We start from the raw sequence: 17,137 nt of genomic DNA, 5'->3' as shown, positions 1-17,137 counted from the left end.
TAATACACATTTTAAAGAATTATAAAAAATATGTCGCGCTCAACAGGGTGGTGAATCTCTCTTAAGGCCAACTAATACCATTTGATATAAATTAAACTATATTTTTATTTACTCGCACTTAAAGCGCATTTAGCATTAAAACAACATTTCCTTTGCAGATTGAAAGCCTTATTATTTCAGTAATATGCAAAAATTAGATAAAAGAGAGCGCGTAAAATGCCCTGCATGAATACAAATTCCCTGTATGAAATCTAGTGAACCAAAATAATACACTCCCAAAACACGATACGAACTATGCTTATTATTCAACATGATGGTTATGCAATTACAAACATTATAAATAGTTAATTAGCTATAATTATTAATGACGTCAGATAGGTCAGATGTCTCTTAGTTATGACCAAAATGATTTGCCAAATATGTCACTATAAGATATGGGAAGATGTTTTAAAGCTATATATACAGGATATATAACGTATATATACATATATACTATATATATACATAGTTATTATTATTATTAGGGGGTTTTACCTTTATTATGACATAGGACCTTCACTCACAGAAATATTTCATCCAAAATTTAAGATTTATGTAATTTTATTACATGACAAATTCCCATTTATATTTTTTTCATAATTTTAACACAAATCTACCAAATAATCTTTATGCTATTTATTTTCATAAGGATAATAAAACCTATTTATTTTAAATGCATAATCCTCAGGTTTACGTAATTAGTTCATGTAAAATGTAATTATTCTAAATTAATAATAAAAAGTGTATTTATTTAAAATACACAAAGTTTATTGTATAAATTGCATAATAATTAAGAGAACTAAATCGGGGTAACTAAAAAAGATAAATAACATTTATTTGAATCATGTTTAATGTATGCTTATATACTAAACCAAATTAAACAATGCATCACATTGAAATAGACCAACTGGAAAATTCCAGATTTATTTATATTTGTCTGATACAAAACTCTGGATTGAGCCAAGTTAACATCAGCCAACATTTAGGAAACCATCCATATGAACCCACTTACACAGCCACACTCGAACATCACATGACTGCTTGGACACCCTAAAAAATAAATAAATAAAAAATAAAACTGTACTCCGAGATCCATTTTCAGTCCAGTGTCTGTACTTTCGGGGAAAGCTTGGTTGAGTCCAGGTCCATCAGGATTTTTTGGTACACCTCAAATGTACACTTCAGGCTTTTAGGGTAGTTCAAATTGAGCGCGTAGATCAGGCCATATAACATAACGCATGCATGAGTGACACTCTGCAGGTTGTGGAGAACCTCCACACCTTCCAGCACAACACGGACATCAGTGAAGCGTCCATCACCTTGACCATGATCCTCTGATTGTACTTTGTAGATGCCCATGGTCTTTCCTGCCATGTCTTCCTCTGCCTCTCTGGATTCAATGTCCTGGAATGTATAAACACACACTTATAATATTACACACACACGCATGCACGTACACATACATACATCTTTTCATTAAAGCACACAGCATATATGCATTCATGAGAACGGAATGGATGCAAGTTCAGGATAATGACCTTAAGACCTGATCACCCCCTAAAAGCCTGGAAAAATAAAAGTCACAAGGCTGTGGATAATAAGTTAACAACAACACAATGCATTTTTATCTCCAGTTGTGCAATTTCCTATTAATGTAACAACAACTATATAATATCTGAAAATTATCCAAGTATTAGTCTTGTTCTCACTTGATTATGGGTCAACCCTTCACTTGGGGTGAGGTTTTCTGTTTTAGAACGGAGGGATTTCCGGGGAGACTGCAGAGATTTTTCTTCCAATGAAGCCGTTAACCTGCCACAAAAAAATGCAGTTAAAAAAAGTTAACTAAAAATGGAGACCCTTCTCATGAATGCTGTGCACCTTTCTGCCAATGTCACAATTTATAATCTGACAATCAAGTCAGGATGAGTGTAGTATGTCCATCAAGCCTGAAACTTAAAGGGATAGTTCACCCAAAAATAAAATTTTTACTCACCCTCGTGTTGTTCCAAATCCATATCAGCTCTGTTTATCTTCAGAACACAAATCAAGATATTTTGGATCTGATCCTCCCATAGACACCACTGAAAGTGCACATTCAAATTACACAAACCTACTAAAAACATAGTTAATGTAGTCCATGTGACATGGGTCACTCAATTTGAACATGATAAAGCAACAAGAATACTTTTTGGCTGAAAAAATTATAAAAATAAAGACTTTATGTTTGTGGACTTTAAATGTGCATTTTCAGTGATGTCTATGGGAGGATCAGAAAGCTCTCGGATTAAATCCAAAATATCTAAATTTGTGTTCCAAAGATGAATGGAGGTGATACGGGTTTGGAACAACACGAAGGTGAGTAATTGATGACAAACTTTTCATTTTTGGGTGAACTATCCCTTTAAGAGTTCCATCCTGATGAAGCGGTTTCTTCCAATGAAATTACTCTAATAAACCGCAGGTGCACCATGACGTCACTTACTGCTATAAAGCTCCTATCATTACATAAAACGATAGAGTTTACTCCACATCCATTAGCCCCAACAGTAAAAAGATCCATGCTTTTAATTGTACTGCTTTATTTACCTTTTGGCATTGGGCTTTGGCTTCACTGACTGCCTCAGATCCTCCACTACCTTTTGACAGAGAGAGAGAGAGAGAGAGAGAGAGAGAGCGGGCGAGACAAAGAAGAATAATTATCTCCTTGTTTTTCTGTATAGACAGCAACCATAATTATACTAAAAGGTGTGCTAATGGATGAAGACAGAAATTACAATATTTTGTAAACTATATTTTAAAGAAAAATACAAGAATCCACCAAAATCTAATTTTACATATTTTTAAAATCTATGTTACACCTGTAAGATAACAATTAAATACAAAAGAAAGAAAGGAGAAGGACCGTACAGTGGGGGACAACAGTGAAAGAGCAGGAGGGAGAGAAAAAGAGACTAAGAGGAGAGTAGGGTGGAGACTGAGGTAGGGAGAGGGCAAATGAAATGGAAAACAGCTGATTAGTCCTTTACTAAAATGTCCACATACTTGCCATATCTTCAGAGACGACAAAAAGGCTTCCTTTTGCGCGATGTTCTCAAGGCGCTTGAGTTCGTAAGCAGACAGTCCAGAACATGCATCCTGGTGATACAAGGCACTTCTTAATAAACATTTCCAAAATCATATCAATGCAGTAAAATCATTTCAGTTTCATGAGCACTAGGAAATGTCTGTGTCATCACCTTGTTGTTTTGGCGAGGATTGTTGTTTCTGGCGGAGAAGGGGCATGTGGGTGCCAGAACCCGGACAACTTCATCTTCAGGTTCCTCTGGACCAAGCGGATTTAATTCCCTCAGAGTGACAGCTCTACCACCATTTACCTTGCATGATTTTTTTTATTCAAAACAACCCAATGGACTCAATGTTGAAATACTGGTGGTCAATGTGTCCTCATGTCCATTCCATTCTCATGAACAATCCATATTATCTAGATGGAAAAATTACTGGCACACTATTCTGATACATACCACATATTCTTTAACAAGTGTGTCCAGGTCTTCATTGAGATAGATGCTCAGACAGCTCATCACACAATCTCGCCTCACATTGACATCTTCATTCTGTTAAAAGCCAACAGATTCAAAGACATTTCTCTTCTTGACCACACCAATCACCTTGTTTTACACTGCAAAAACTAACAATCTTATAAAGTTTATTTGTTATGGAAACTCATTTTCAGGCTCCTTAAAATAAGATGATCTTTCTATCAAGCAAGTAAACTCCCATTGATTTCAGTTAATTTTAATTGTTGTTTAATTTTATTATTCTATATACAAGGCTTTACAGTATAAAATGCTAAAAGCAAGTTTCGATAACACTGATATTGTTTTATATAAATTAATAAATTTTTATGGAAGTGTTTTAAGATATTTTATACTACAAATTAGGTAAAAAAATCTTGGTAAAATTTTGTTTTTGCTAGGTACCTCAGTAAAGCTCACAAACGTCAGAAGTCAGAGAAAAAAACTGACATATGAGCTTCGCAAGCTTCACAGATGACACAAACCATATATTTATCAGATTAGACAAACACGTACATTATTCATCTGGGCCATTATGGCGCTGATCTTTCTTCCTGCAGCACCACCTTTGGCATTAAAAATCTCTATCAGTTTGCCAGAGTGACAGTCCAGTTCTCCAAGGAATTTGGAGGTCAGAGGTACAGTTGTCAGTCGCATAAATTCAAAGTTGATCTGTAAAAGACAACACATAGGATACTGATTTTAAATGTTTGTAAACATTGATAGAACAAATTACTACACTTCACACTTACCTCACAGATGTCAAAAAGTGCCGGCCATCTGTCTACAAACTCTGCAATTGCTGGCTCCTGAAGAACCTCCTGCCTCCTTGAAAAAGTATGCTGCATCATTTTCTTGATCTCAGCCTCATATTTTTTCTTCTTTTTTACTTCTGTCAGTAAAGCCACTCTTTTTGCCTCCATACTCTCTCTTTTTTCACCACTGGGCATGCTTGGACAGAAATTAACTTCTGCCTTCCTGGGCTTTTTCACGTTAGCAGCAGGCTTCTCCTGGCCTCTTCGTTTATTCTTCAAAGAGTTGACTGTAACCTCAGGATGTCCAGCTCGGCTGAGAAGAAAAACATTTTAATAAATAGACATCTATGACTCTGTTGAATTGTAATTTAATTTCTTTCACCACCTTGCACCAGCATAAATTGGTTAATGCAGAAGAAAGGGTGATTCGGATAGGATCAAAGCTGATTAAAACACACCTGAGTTTTGATCTGAAATATTAAGAACTTTTATATATATTTTGCCCAAAATAATCGCAGTCTTAGTTAACTCTTTCCAAACTTCAATAAATAACACGTGTAACATGCGTCACGTTCTGAATAAAGCAGCATCAGATCACGGTGGTCTCGTGAGGTTCAATAGGTCATAATCCCAACTTATTCCTGAGAACGAAAATTTAATGATCTTTCAAGCCAGCGCGCTGTGTTTGTTTGTGGGCGTGCTGCGTGCTCTGCCGAGAGAGTTAGAGGGACAACCAAGCGGGACAACATTTGTTTTCAAAATGAGTTGGAAAGTGCAGCTTCCAAGCTTTATGCAGGTATGTCTCTCATGTATATCTCATGTATTCGTGGAGATTCCGCAGTTTTTTCTGACCAGTGTTCATGTCGCACGCGTCTCACATGGTAATAACAACGCCTCGTGGGCGGGATCGCATTAAAAATAATGAGCTCAGACTGAGAAACTGGACATAGTGTTGGCTTCACACTGATTACGTTATCAAACAATATTTGTTTTCAACATGCACTCGCTGCATTTAAAAGTAGACACGTCAAGCTTTCTGCAGATATATGTCTCATGTCTGTGTGTTTATTTTTCGCGGAGTTTCAGATCATTTTAGTGACGCTAAAACGGTTCACGAAGAGACAGAAAGAATGCGTACACTGTTTACTTTCCTTATTTTGCAAAAGCACACACTTTTGTTGTTATTGTAAGTGTACCCAAAAAAAGTAGACACTTAACAGATTGGATTGATGTATTGCTCTTATCTGTACGATAAAAACTGAAAGTGTAATTTAAGTTCTTTTCGGGGTTAATTTGATTAATTGATGCATTTTAAAGTTGTTTGGCTAAGCTTACTGAAGTTATGATTCTAACGGGCATCTGTATTCTCCGGTAAACCAATGTACGATAAAACCGTTTAAAAAAAATCACAAACTACATAAAACTTACCATAAATGGATTAATATTATATACACTCCATGCTAAATAAAAAAATAATTAGAACAGGAGCCATACAACAAAGGATGTTTCGGATTACTTACCAACATGTGTGTGACGGATTCCCACAATATCCCGAGGGCTTGTGTCCAGCGAAAGTGATGTCATTTCCTGTTTCCAAATTGATTTTTTTCATAACTTTGATGAAAACCAATCACATAAACTTTAAATAACAGAATCTTGTTTGTTTTATAACTCTTATTATTCAAACAATGTTAGTATTTATTAACCAATTGCATTAAATAAACTGTATAATTGATTAAATCTTTTAGAGTATATTTACTTTTAATGTATAGATTTTAAAAATATTAGTTTTTAAATAAAGTTAAATAGATATAAATGCATAAAAACTAACTCTGCCATGAATCATTTCTGTGAGTGTTGGAGATTTCAAACAGGAAAGCATTGGGAGCAGGGAGAGGGGAACTAGGCTATTGGCAGTAATATTCATAATAGTAATGTTCTATCAGTTTAGCCAGATTTAATAGTACTTTGTGAGAACTCCATCATTATTGTGAATTTATTTGGTGAAACCCAAGTAGTTTGATTTATTCACATTAAATGATATTGAATAAATCCAGCTAATGGTATACCTGAAGAACATCTGCATTGACAAAACATGCACCATGCTGTATTCAGTTGCATGATGTCAGAGAAACTCAATATTACCTCTGAACTGTAATCTCTGGACTCCGGCCTGGGTTTCTTCATCCAATTTATTATGTGTCAGATAATAAAAAGAGCATTTGGCTTAAGATCAGTTAACCCCTGTGCTGTTGTGGATGTTTTCATCCACTCTGGGGTGGTTTTGAGATTCAATTTGGCCTCTGTGTTTCAGCAAATGGAATGATTTTTGGTGACAAATCGTATTATGACATATTTTGGGAAAATGCTTTGAACGTTTAATTCAACAATACACTATGTGTAAATTGACTACCCTTTCATTATGTTTAGGGCTGTTTTTGCCCCTTTGACCTCCATTATAATGATATTATTTGACTGCAAAGCCATGACAGCATATGATCATGCATTCATGATTGTTTGTGGTTGTTGGGAAGAGGAATAGATTTTAATTATAATGCAAGAAATGCTTCTGGCGCCAACTGATGATCAACAGTAAAAAAACGAATTGTCCCTCTTCCCAACTGGGAAAACCACCAACAATAAAGACCGTATGATTATATGCTGTCATGGCTTTAAAATATTTATAATGGAAGTCAATGGGGCAAAAACAGCCACAAACATAACGAAAGGCTAGTCTATTTGAACAGCACACAGGGGTTAACACAACATCTATTAATACCAGCTTAGAGAAAAAGGACAAGAGACTGTTGGGCAAACTGAGATGATATTGACCGTATTTTTTCACCTAAAAGTGTGTGCGGCTATTGGATGTCATTTTTATTGACGTTGCAAACTGATACACTGCTTTTGTTGATGATTAGTATTTTTACGAGTAGTCGTAAACACTCTTGTAGAGCAAGTAGTTCTACTATTTACTGCTTTTTGTCAATTCCACCATTGGCAAATTGCAGAAAAGAGCCTACTTTTGCATTGCATTATAAGATTAGCTGTCATTTTGCTTGGCTTTTTATTTATTCATATTCTTTTCATCATAGTTCCTTATTTTATCAGGGGTCACCACAGTGGAATGAACCGCCAGCTATTCCCGCATATATTTTACACAGCGGATGCCCTTCCAGCTGCAACCCAGTACTGGGAACACCCATACACTCACATTCACACACACACACTCATACACTACGGACAATTTAAGTGTGTTTGGACTGTGGAGGAAACCCCCGCCAACATGGGGAGAACATCCGCACAGGAATGCCAACTGGCTCAGCCGGGACTCGAACCAGCGACCTTCTTGCTGTGCTAACCACTGAGCAACCACTTTCAATTTTCAACAGTTAGGTTCAGAGTTGTATTAAATACACTGAAATTAAAATATAAACCATAAGTATCTTGTAACTCTCAGAAACTCTCACACTTTAAGAAACGCAAAAGAAATTCAGTGTCCATCAAAGTACATTCAGGAATTGAGGAACAAAATCAACGCAACTTGAAACTTTGGTCCATTTTAATATGTACAATGTTTCCAAATATCCAATGACATGAATAATATACAAATGACATGCGGAAATACTTCAGAGAACATTATATTGGCACACTCTTAAAATGCTGGGTTGTTATAACACATTGTTGAGTCAAATATGGAAAATCATTAGGATAAAAAACATCATTTAAATTAAGATGAAAAAAACTAACCCAAAGTTGGGTTATGACAACCCAGCATTTTTTTTTGATTCTTCATAAAGCACAGCAGACGACAGCGTTTGACTCACATTTTCTTGAAAATACATAGATACTCATAGTATCTGGTCACTCTTAAGAAATGGGTTAAATTATGAGTTAATAATGTAGTCATTTTACGATTGTAGAAACTACTTAACTTGATTAAGGAATCAGTTCATCATTTATTAACTCTGTCAAATAAATAAAAGTGATCATGTCACTTCAGAAGACTTGAATTAAAGGTACACTCCAACTATTTTGAAAGATAAAGCCAAATTTTCAAGTCTTCTAGAGTTAAACCGTGGACCTTAAGCATTTTTGAATATATTCAGCCGATTTCTTGTTCTGGTTGGGGTCATTATTAGCTTAGCTTAGCATAATGAATTGAATTGGATTAGACCATTAGCCTTTCTTTAAAAAAATGAGTTTTTATAATTTCCTATATAAAGCTTGAGCCTTGTATTTTATTTTATTTTTTTTTTGATGAAAATGCTAATGGTCAAATCCGATTCAATTTATTATGCTAAGCTAAGCTAGGTCTCCACTTTCCTTCCTAATCTGCAACTGCCTCTCTGGCTATACCACTAACTGTGCCCTCTCTCTCTCTCTCTCTCTCTCAAAAAAAAAAAAAAAAAAAAATATTTTTACTAATGCTTTGCTTCTTAGACTTTTACACACCTGAAACTTGTCTATAGCACTTGTTCACTGCTGCTCTTATAGTTGTGTAAATTGCTTCCTTGTCCTCATTTGTAAGTCGCTTTGGATAAAAGCGTCTGCTAAAGGACTAAATGTAAATGTAAATGTAAATAGTGAGCCCACCAGAACAAAAAATCGACTGAACAGTAGCATTTCATTAATAATAAACAAATAAATAGGAAATTATCAAAACTCTTTTTTTTAACAAAATGCTATTGTTCAGCCAATTTCTTGTTCTGGTGGGGTCATTATTAGCTTAGCTTAGCATAATGAATTGAATCCGATTAGACCATTAGCCTTTCTTTAAAAAAATGGGTTTTTATAATTTCCTATATAAAGCTTGAGCCTTGTATTTTATTATTATTTTTTTGATGAAAATGCTAATGATCAAATACGATTCAATTTATTATGCTAAGCTAGGCTAATAGTGAGCCCACCAGAACAAAAAATCAACTGAACAGTAGCATTTCATTAATAATAAACAAATAAATAGGAAATTATCAAAACTCTTTTTTTTTTTTACAAAATGCTATTGTTCAGCCAATTTCTTGTTCTGGTGGGGTCATTATTAGCTTAGCTTAGCATAATGAATTGAATCGGATTAGACCATTAGCATTTCTTTAAAAAAAATGAGTTTTTATAATTTCCTATATAAAGCTTGAGCCTTGTATTTTATTATTATTTTTTTGATGAAAATGCTAATGGTCAAATACGATTCAATTTATTATGCTAAGCTAGGCTAATAGTGGCCCACCAGAACAAAAAAATCGACTGAACAGTAGCATTTCATTAATAATAAACAAATAAATAGGAAATTATCAAAACTCTTTTTTTTTTTTACAAAATGCTATTGTTCAGCCAATTTCTTGTTCTGGTGGGGTCATTATTAGCTTAGCTTAGCATAATGAATTGAATCCGATTAGACCATTAGCCTTTCTTTAAAAAAATGGGTTTTTATAATTTTCTATATAAAGCTTGAGCCTTGTATTTTATTATTATTTTTTTGATGAAAATGCTAATGGTCAAATACGATTCAATTTATTATGCTAAGCTAGGCTAATAGTGGCCCACCAGAACAAAAAATCGACTGAACAGTAGCATTTCATTAATAATAAACAAATAAATAGGAAATTATCAAAACTCTTTTTTTTTTTTTACAAAATGCTATTGTTCAGCCAATTTCTTGTTCTGGTGGGGTCATTATTAGCTTAGCTTAGCATAATGAATTGAATCGGATTAGACCATTAGCATTTCTTTAAAAAAAATGAGTTTTTATAATTTCCTATATAAAGCTTGAGCCTTGTATTTTATTTATTTATTTTTATTTTTGATGAAAATGCTAATGGTCAAATCCGATTCAATTTATTATGCTAAGCTAGGCTAATAATGAGCCCACCAGAACAAAAAATCGACTGAACAGTAGCATTTCATTAATAATAAACAAATAAATAGGAAATTATCAAAACTCTTTTTTTTTTTACAAAATGCTATTGTTCAGCCAATTTCTTGTTCTGGTGGGGTCATTATTAGCTTAGCTTAGCATAATAAATTAAATCGGATTAGACCATTAGCATTTCTTTAAAAAAATAGTTTTTATAATTTCCTTTATGAAGCTTGAGCCTTGTATTTTATTTATTTATTCATTTTTTTGATGAAAATGCTAATGGTCAAATCCGATTCAATTTATTATGTTAAGCTAGGCTAATAGTGAGCCCACCAGAATAAAAAATCGACTGAACAGTAGCATTTCATTAATAATAAACAAATAAATAGGAAATTATCAAAACTCTTTTTTTTTTTACAAAATGCTATTGTTCAGCCAATTTCTTGTTCTGGTGGGGTCATTATTAGCTTAGCTTAGCATAATGAATTAAATCGGATTAGACCATTAGCATTTCTTTAAAAAAATAGTTTTTATAATTTCCTTTATGAAGCTTGAGCCTTGTATTTTATTTATTTATTCATTTTTTTGATGAAAATGCTAATGGTCAAATCCGATTCAATTTATTATGTTAAGCTAGGCTAATAGTGAGCCCACCAGAATAAAAAATCGACTGAACAGTAGCATTTCATTAATAATAAACAAATAAATAGGAAATTATCAAAACTCTTTTTTTTTTTTACAAAATGCTATTGTTCAGCCAATTTCTTGTTCTGGTGGGGTCATTATTAGCTTAGCTTAGCATAATGAATTAAATCGGATTAGACCATTAGCATTTCTTTAAAAAAATAGTTTTTATAATTTCCTTTATGAAGCTTGAGCCTTGTATTTTATTTATTTATTCATTTTTTTGATGAAAATGCTAATGGTCAAATCCGATTCAATTTATTATGTTAAGCTAGGCTAATAGTGAGCTCACCAGAATAAAAAATCGACTGAACAGTAGCATTTCATTAATAATAAACAAATAAATAGGAAATTATCAAAACTCTTTTTTTTTTTTTTTACAAAATGCTATTGTTCAGCCAATTTCTTGTTCTGGTGGGGTCATTATTAGCTTAGCTTAGCATAATGAATTGAATCGAATTAGACCATTAGCATTTCTTTCAAAAAAATGAGTTTTTATAATTTCCTATATAAAGCTTGAGCCTTGTATTTTATTTATTTATTTTTTTTGATGAAAATGCTAATGGTCAAATCCGATTCAACTTATTATGCTAAGCTAAGCTAATAGTGACCCCGCCAGAACAAGAAATCGACTAAACAATAGCATTTCATTAATAATAAACAAATAAATAGGAAATTATCAAAACTCTTTTTTTTTTTTACAAAATGCTATTGCTCAGCCAATATCTTGTTCTGATGGGCTGATTATTAGCTTAGCTTAGCATAATGAATTGAATTGGATTAGACCATTAGCACTTCGTTCATAAAATTACAAAAAAAGAAGACTCAAGCTTTATAAAATACAATTATCAAAACTCTTTTTTTGATTTTTCTTTTTAAATTAAATGCTAATGGTCTAATCCGATTCAATTCATTATGCTAAGCTAAGTTAATAATGACCCCACCAGAACAAGAAATCAGCTGAATATATTCAAAAATGGATCAAGCCAACGATTTAAAAGTGGAGTTTTCTTTTAACCTGCTTGATTTAATAAATTTTTAATCATTTGTTCATTTATTTAATTTTAATATCTTACCGAATGAGCTTTTGGGTTAAGGTCAGGGCTAGGGTTAGATTTTCAATGGAGGAACACTGATCCATTAAATATAATATATCTAAAGATATGTGAAAGATGACGGACTTTTATTTTTTTGGATGAACTAACTCTTTAAGACAATAAATTCTGTTAAATATATAGTTTTTGGCATAAATTATTTCTGTAATCTATTTATGGCACATTCAATTGTCCTGAACAACAAATAATAATAAGCAACAGCACATTCAGTGTGATAAAATACATATATTTTAAAAAAGGGAGCTTCAATGTGTTTTTCAACACTTTACTGGGTTTGTAAACAGCACTATTATTATTATACTCTTTAACTCGACTTCATGAACGGAAATTTGGCGTGTGACTTTGTATTTATGGCAGGTCTATTGTAAATGCTTTATTGCAAGCAGTCCAGATATCAGCTTTATGTTAAGCAGCCAACCTCAGGCACACTGCACTCGTGGCCAACAAAATAACACTGAAAATAAGAAGGAAAATACAAATATTGATTCACATAAATAGCTCAAAGCAATTTTCTAAAAGTGTAGCTTGCCGGCCACCCTGTAAATAACCCTCTATGTAATTATACAGTGAGAAGGAGATGGTACTGAGCAAGAAATATACCGTATTACACCATAAATAACTCGGCTGAATGTTTTTAAAAGTGTTTTTGGGTGATAATAATGCTTTTGACTCTTCTGAAAGTATAATACAACCATGCTTTTGGAAACTTCAAGCTGATATCTTCCCACAGTCTGGTTCTGAAAACATCTGAGCAAAGCACAGTTTATAAAAAGAGCTATAGTGTATGGGTCAAAAGTGGTCAGTGTGGTATCAGTTTTGATGAGTGGATTGCTTAATAAATGATAAGAGCAGTGTGTGTCTCTCTGTGTTGAGGGTAATTGCTGTGTGATCAAAAATGATTTCATAGTATAAGTAAATTTATTTCACGGTAATAATATATTTCACAATGTAGATATTTAAATACTGCAAAAAAATTGAATTTCTTACACTCAAAAAAAAGCCATTTGCTGTTTGTTCAAACTACTATTAGTCCCTTTATTCATCAGGGGTCACCACAGCGGAATGAACCGCCAACTATTCCAGCATTTGTTTTGCGAAGCGGATGCCCTTTCAGCTGCAACCCAGTGCTGGGAAACACCCATACACACTCATATACACACACACTCATACACTACGGCCAATTTAGTTCATCAATTCACCTATAGCGCATATGTTTGGACTGTGGGGGAAACCAGAGCACCCGGAGGAAACCCACGCCAACGCGGCGAGAACATGCAAGCTCCACTCAGAAACGCCACTGACCCAGCCGTGGCTCAAACCAGCGACCTTCTTGCTCTGAGGTGACCAATGTGAGGAGAGTTTACTCGCACATGACTTGTTTTTAGCTCTTTTGCTCCGTTTAGAAAGTTTGCCGTGTGAAAGCGAACCACATCAAGCACAAAGAGCAACACTGTAACAATTTTAATCCTTGTTTCGGAATAAGAGAATCGATTCACAGGTGTGAAACTACCCATATTCTAAAGCGGAACTTGTCGGACGCTGAAGTGAGTGGCTGTTTCACGAAATATGCCCATTACTTCACTTTTCTGAAACAAGCAGACAAGAACATCACAGTCATATGTAAGCTATGTCCTGGGGAGAAAAAACTATCGGCCGCTAGTAATCTACTAAAGCAGCTGACACGGCAGCATAGACGAACAATTCTGAGTGATCCATGTTCATCATTGACGGATAACACCGCGGCAACTCCTGCTAAGCAGGCAAAACTTGATTTTACTTAGCCAGCGCAGAAAGTGTCTGAAGGTGAGCTTAAAAAAACGATTGCAGGCTACGTTGTGGAAGAGATGCTACCGCTGCGTACTGTAGAATCTCCGTCTTTTAGGCGCATAATAAACAAAATACCTGTGTCTGGCAAAAAAGCAGCACTGCCAACACAATCTCACGGCAATTCGTAACTTTTTGATTTTGTGGCTAATTCGTATGAATTTGTACGATCTAATTCGTACATTTTCGTACAATTTGCTCATCCCCCAATGACGGTTGGGTTTAGGGGTGGGGTTAGGTGCCACGCCTCCTTTTTAAAATCGTAACTCGTACGAATTGGCACTGCCTGATCGAAAAACGTTTTCGACTTACTTAGATAAGTGCAGCCTGATCTCATGAGAAAACGTAAGTATTTTACGTTTTGTCAGTTTAGTGGCTAATTCGTACGAATTCAGTCATACGGAATTGTACGATTTTAAAAAGGAGGCGTGGCACCTAACCCCACCCCTAAACCCAACCGTCATTGGGGGATGAGCAAATCGTACTAAATTGTATGGATTAGATCATATACGAATTCATACGAATTAGCCACTAAATCAAAAAGTTACGAATTGCCGTGAGATTGTGTTGATAAGTGTTATTCTGGCAAGGAAATGGAGCTTAAAGGGACATTCAAGTGTTTGAACTATATTTCCTCGACTGCTGACATTTAAACCAGTCATAATAAAAGTTGTTACGTTATTATAGAACGTGTTTTATAGTATGTAATAAAGATGATTCAGAAAGCTAAAAGGCGAAACTATTTCATGTTTGACTCATATATTTTATTGAATTATTTATTATTTACAAAGTGGGCGTCGCAGTGGCGCAGGAGGTAGTGCTGTCGCCTCACAGCAAGAAAGTCGCTGGTTCGAGCCTCAGCTGGGTCAGTTAACGTTTCTGTGTGGAGTTTGCATGTTCTCCCTGCGTTCGGGTGGGTTTCCTCCCGGTGCTCCGGTTTCCCCCACAAGTCCAAAGACATTCGGTACAGGTGAATTGGGTAGGCTAAATTGTCCGTAGTGTATGAGTGTGTATGGATGTTTCCCAAAGATGGGTTGCAGCTGGAAGGGCATCCGCTGCATAAAACATATGCTGGATAAATTGGCGGTTCATTCCGCTGTGGCGACCCCAGATTAACAAAGGGACTAAGCTGAAAGGAAAATGAATGAATGAATTATTTACAAAGTTTAATTTCTATTGTTTGTCCACTCAAGGTTTATGGGGATTTTAATAAGTATTTAGTTAATTATTCAGTAATTAAGGTACTTTTCAGACACAGTAATTAGATAAGTATTTCACATACAACATTGATTAAGTAATTAGTAATTAATTACTTTTTTAAAGTAACTTACCCAACACTGTATATAAATAAATGAATGAATGTGCTGATGCTGCATTTTAACTACTGTATTAGAAAGAACTATTATACATGTTTTAAATGTACATGCTATACACATATTGCTAGTTCTAGAATGTTTTCTCAGTTGTTTACTCAAGTTTATGCTGTTCCGGATTAGTATGACTTAATTTATGTTGTGAAACACAAAAAGATACATTCATTGTTGGTCTTTTCAAGGATTTTCAAGAGACTTCAAAATCAACACAGGCTCATTCTGAAAACGTAGCCCTATATACATTTCTGGAGGTCGCGAATTAAGTAGCCAGAGGAACATATGGCTGCATTTCATCTTTAAAACGAACACTAGGGGGCGGTATGACGGCGTTCTTTTTCGCGCTTACCAGCTGACCGCTTACCTCCATGTGTACGTTTTTTCTGCTGTTACCAGTTTGTCCAGTGGCTCGCTGCATTCATCTGAGGACTTGAGACGCAGAGCGGAGTTGATCATGATGACGGGGTTTGAATCCAGAATAAAAGTAAAACAAACAAGTAAATAACAGAGTGAGAATGTGGTCAAATCTGAAAATGTGGTAAAAATCAGGCAGCCGCAAGGGCATTTCCTTTTCTGGATTGCTTTTGAAAACACTGTTGATTGTGTTTAGGGATGGTGGTTGGTCGGTCGGCTAGTCATTAAGTCAGTCGACAGCGGCCTCTGGTGGATTTACGCGAGAAGAGGCACTCGCAAGTTTGAGATCTCAAAAAGTGTTCACAGCGGCCTCTGGTGGATTTGGGAAAACAAAAACTGCAAAAAAAACATAGCTCCTGGGACATATTTGGCACTCTCTAGAAATGTATATCGAGGTACGTAATCAAAATGAGCCTGGTTTGTTTAAAATGGACAATAAAGTACTATAAAAGTATTCGAATAGTCTTCCTATGAGTCATGTGCTATATTTCAAGTGTCCTAAAGCCATACACTGCTTTTTTACTTAATCTTTTTGTCTTGTTTCTAATCCAAATATCAAAAAATTATTAAATCAAGAAGCATATTGATGTGTTTTAAGAAATAATATGTCAAAAATAAAGTGAGTTTTTCCTTAAAACAAGTTTAAATAATCTTCAAATAGGATAAGCAAAATAATCTAGTTTTTCCATCTGACATAATAATATCTTACCCTATTGGCAGATTATTTTGCTTGTTTTAAGGAAAAATTCACTTCATTTTGACATTATTTCTGAAAACAAGACAATATTTTGTACTTATCTAGATAATGCTTCTTGTTTTAAGGATTTTTAGATATTTATACTATAAACAAGACGACGTTTAAGTAAGAAATGCATTTTTTTGCAATGTAACAGTCACTGTCAAATGCATTTAGACAGAAAAACAATGAAAAAGTAGTGAATTTGAATATAAAACCCCATTCTGTGAGAATAACCTAATCTGATTTGTTTATGTCACACAGAAAACAAAGAGTTAAACAGTACTGGAACGGCATAAAGGTGAGTAAATTACGACAGAATATATTTTCTTGTCAGTTTTGCCAAAATAGTCCATTTCTTTGCTGTTACTAAGTCACACACTGGACAAAGACAATGAAAAAAAAGTCCTTCAGGATTTCATTATACCATCTCCAAGAGAGAAACCTTGCTCTAAATTGGCAAAATGGCTTTCTGTGCCATTAAGGACTCACCATATAATGACCACAAGTCCGGCAACATTTAATTGGCCGTAGTCATTCCAGCGGAGGATAAAAACATCAACGCAATTTACAGAGTCGTCCTCTGGAGAGCCCAGACAGAATAAATCTTTCCTTAATCAGTTTCAGTCCATTTTCGCTGAAAAAATGCATTTCCTACTTAGAGTTTTTCTCTTCCTTTTAGTCCAAATATCCAAAAATCAAGAAGCATTTTGTAGACAAGAAAAAAACATTATTTTAGTCAAAATTAAGTACATTTTTTCCTTA

At 34.5% G+C, this 17,137-nt stretch overlaps 2 protein-coding genes across 2 annotated transcripts in view; both read right to left on the bottom strand.

Moving 5' to 3' along the window:
* Window positions 1-932: 932 nt before the first annotated feature.
* Window positions 933-5,953, bottom strand: LOC130234075 (uncharacterized). Its single transcript, XM_056464350.1, has 9 exons — window positions 5,893-5,953; window positions 4,370-4,685; window positions 4,134-4,289; window positions 3,564-3,656; window positions 3,279-3,416; window positions 3,085-3,177; window positions 2,629-2,678; window positions 1,749-1,851; window positions 933-1,443 (listed from the first exon to the last, which is right to left on the bottom strand). The coding sequence occupies exons 2-9, from the start codon at window positions 4,565-4,567 to the stop codon at window positions 1,138-1,140; spliced, it is 1,137 nt and encodes a 378-aa protein (XP_056320325.1). The 5' UTR covers window positions 4,568-4,685; window positions 5,893-5,953; the 3' UTR covers window positions 933-1,137.
* A 10,476-nt stretch (window positions 5,954-16,429) lies between these two features.
* Window positions 16,430-17,137, bottom strand: part of npy8br (neuropeptide Y receptor Y8b) — a 43,628-nt gene continuing 42,920 nt past the window's right edge. The window contains exon 2 of the mRNA XM_056463009.1: window positions 16,430-17,137. This exon is cut by the window's right edge and continues 2,082 nt beyond it. The gene's annotated coding sequence lies outside the window, so the exon portion shown is untranslated.

This window comes from Danio aesculapii, chromosome 8, assembly GCF_903798145.1.
Source record: "Danio aesculapii chromosome 8, fDanAes4.1, whole genome shotgun sequence".
Lineage (NCBI taxonomy): Eukaryota > Metazoa > Chordata > Actinopteri > Cypriniformes > Danionidae > Danio > Danio aesculapii.
This window is presented reverse-complemented; position numbering and strand designations above follow the sequence as displayed.

What these genes read in the sequence shown, in the direction of transcription:
- LOC130234075 (XM_056464350.1), bottom strand. Translation starts at nt 4,567, where the DNA reads ATGCCCAGTGGTGAAAAAAGAGAGAGTATGGAGGCAAAAAGAGTGGCT. An exon ending in CACTTTTTGACATCTGTGAG is followed by an intron (nt 4,290 to 4,369) that starts GTAAGTGTGAAG and finishes TGTCTTTTACAG; the next exon opens with ATCAACTTTGAATTTATGCG. An exon ending in TAATGGCCCAGATGAATAAT is followed by an intron (nt 3,657 to 4,133) that starts GTACGTGTTTGT and finishes GGCTTTTAACAG; the next exon opens with AATGAAGATGTCAATGTGAG.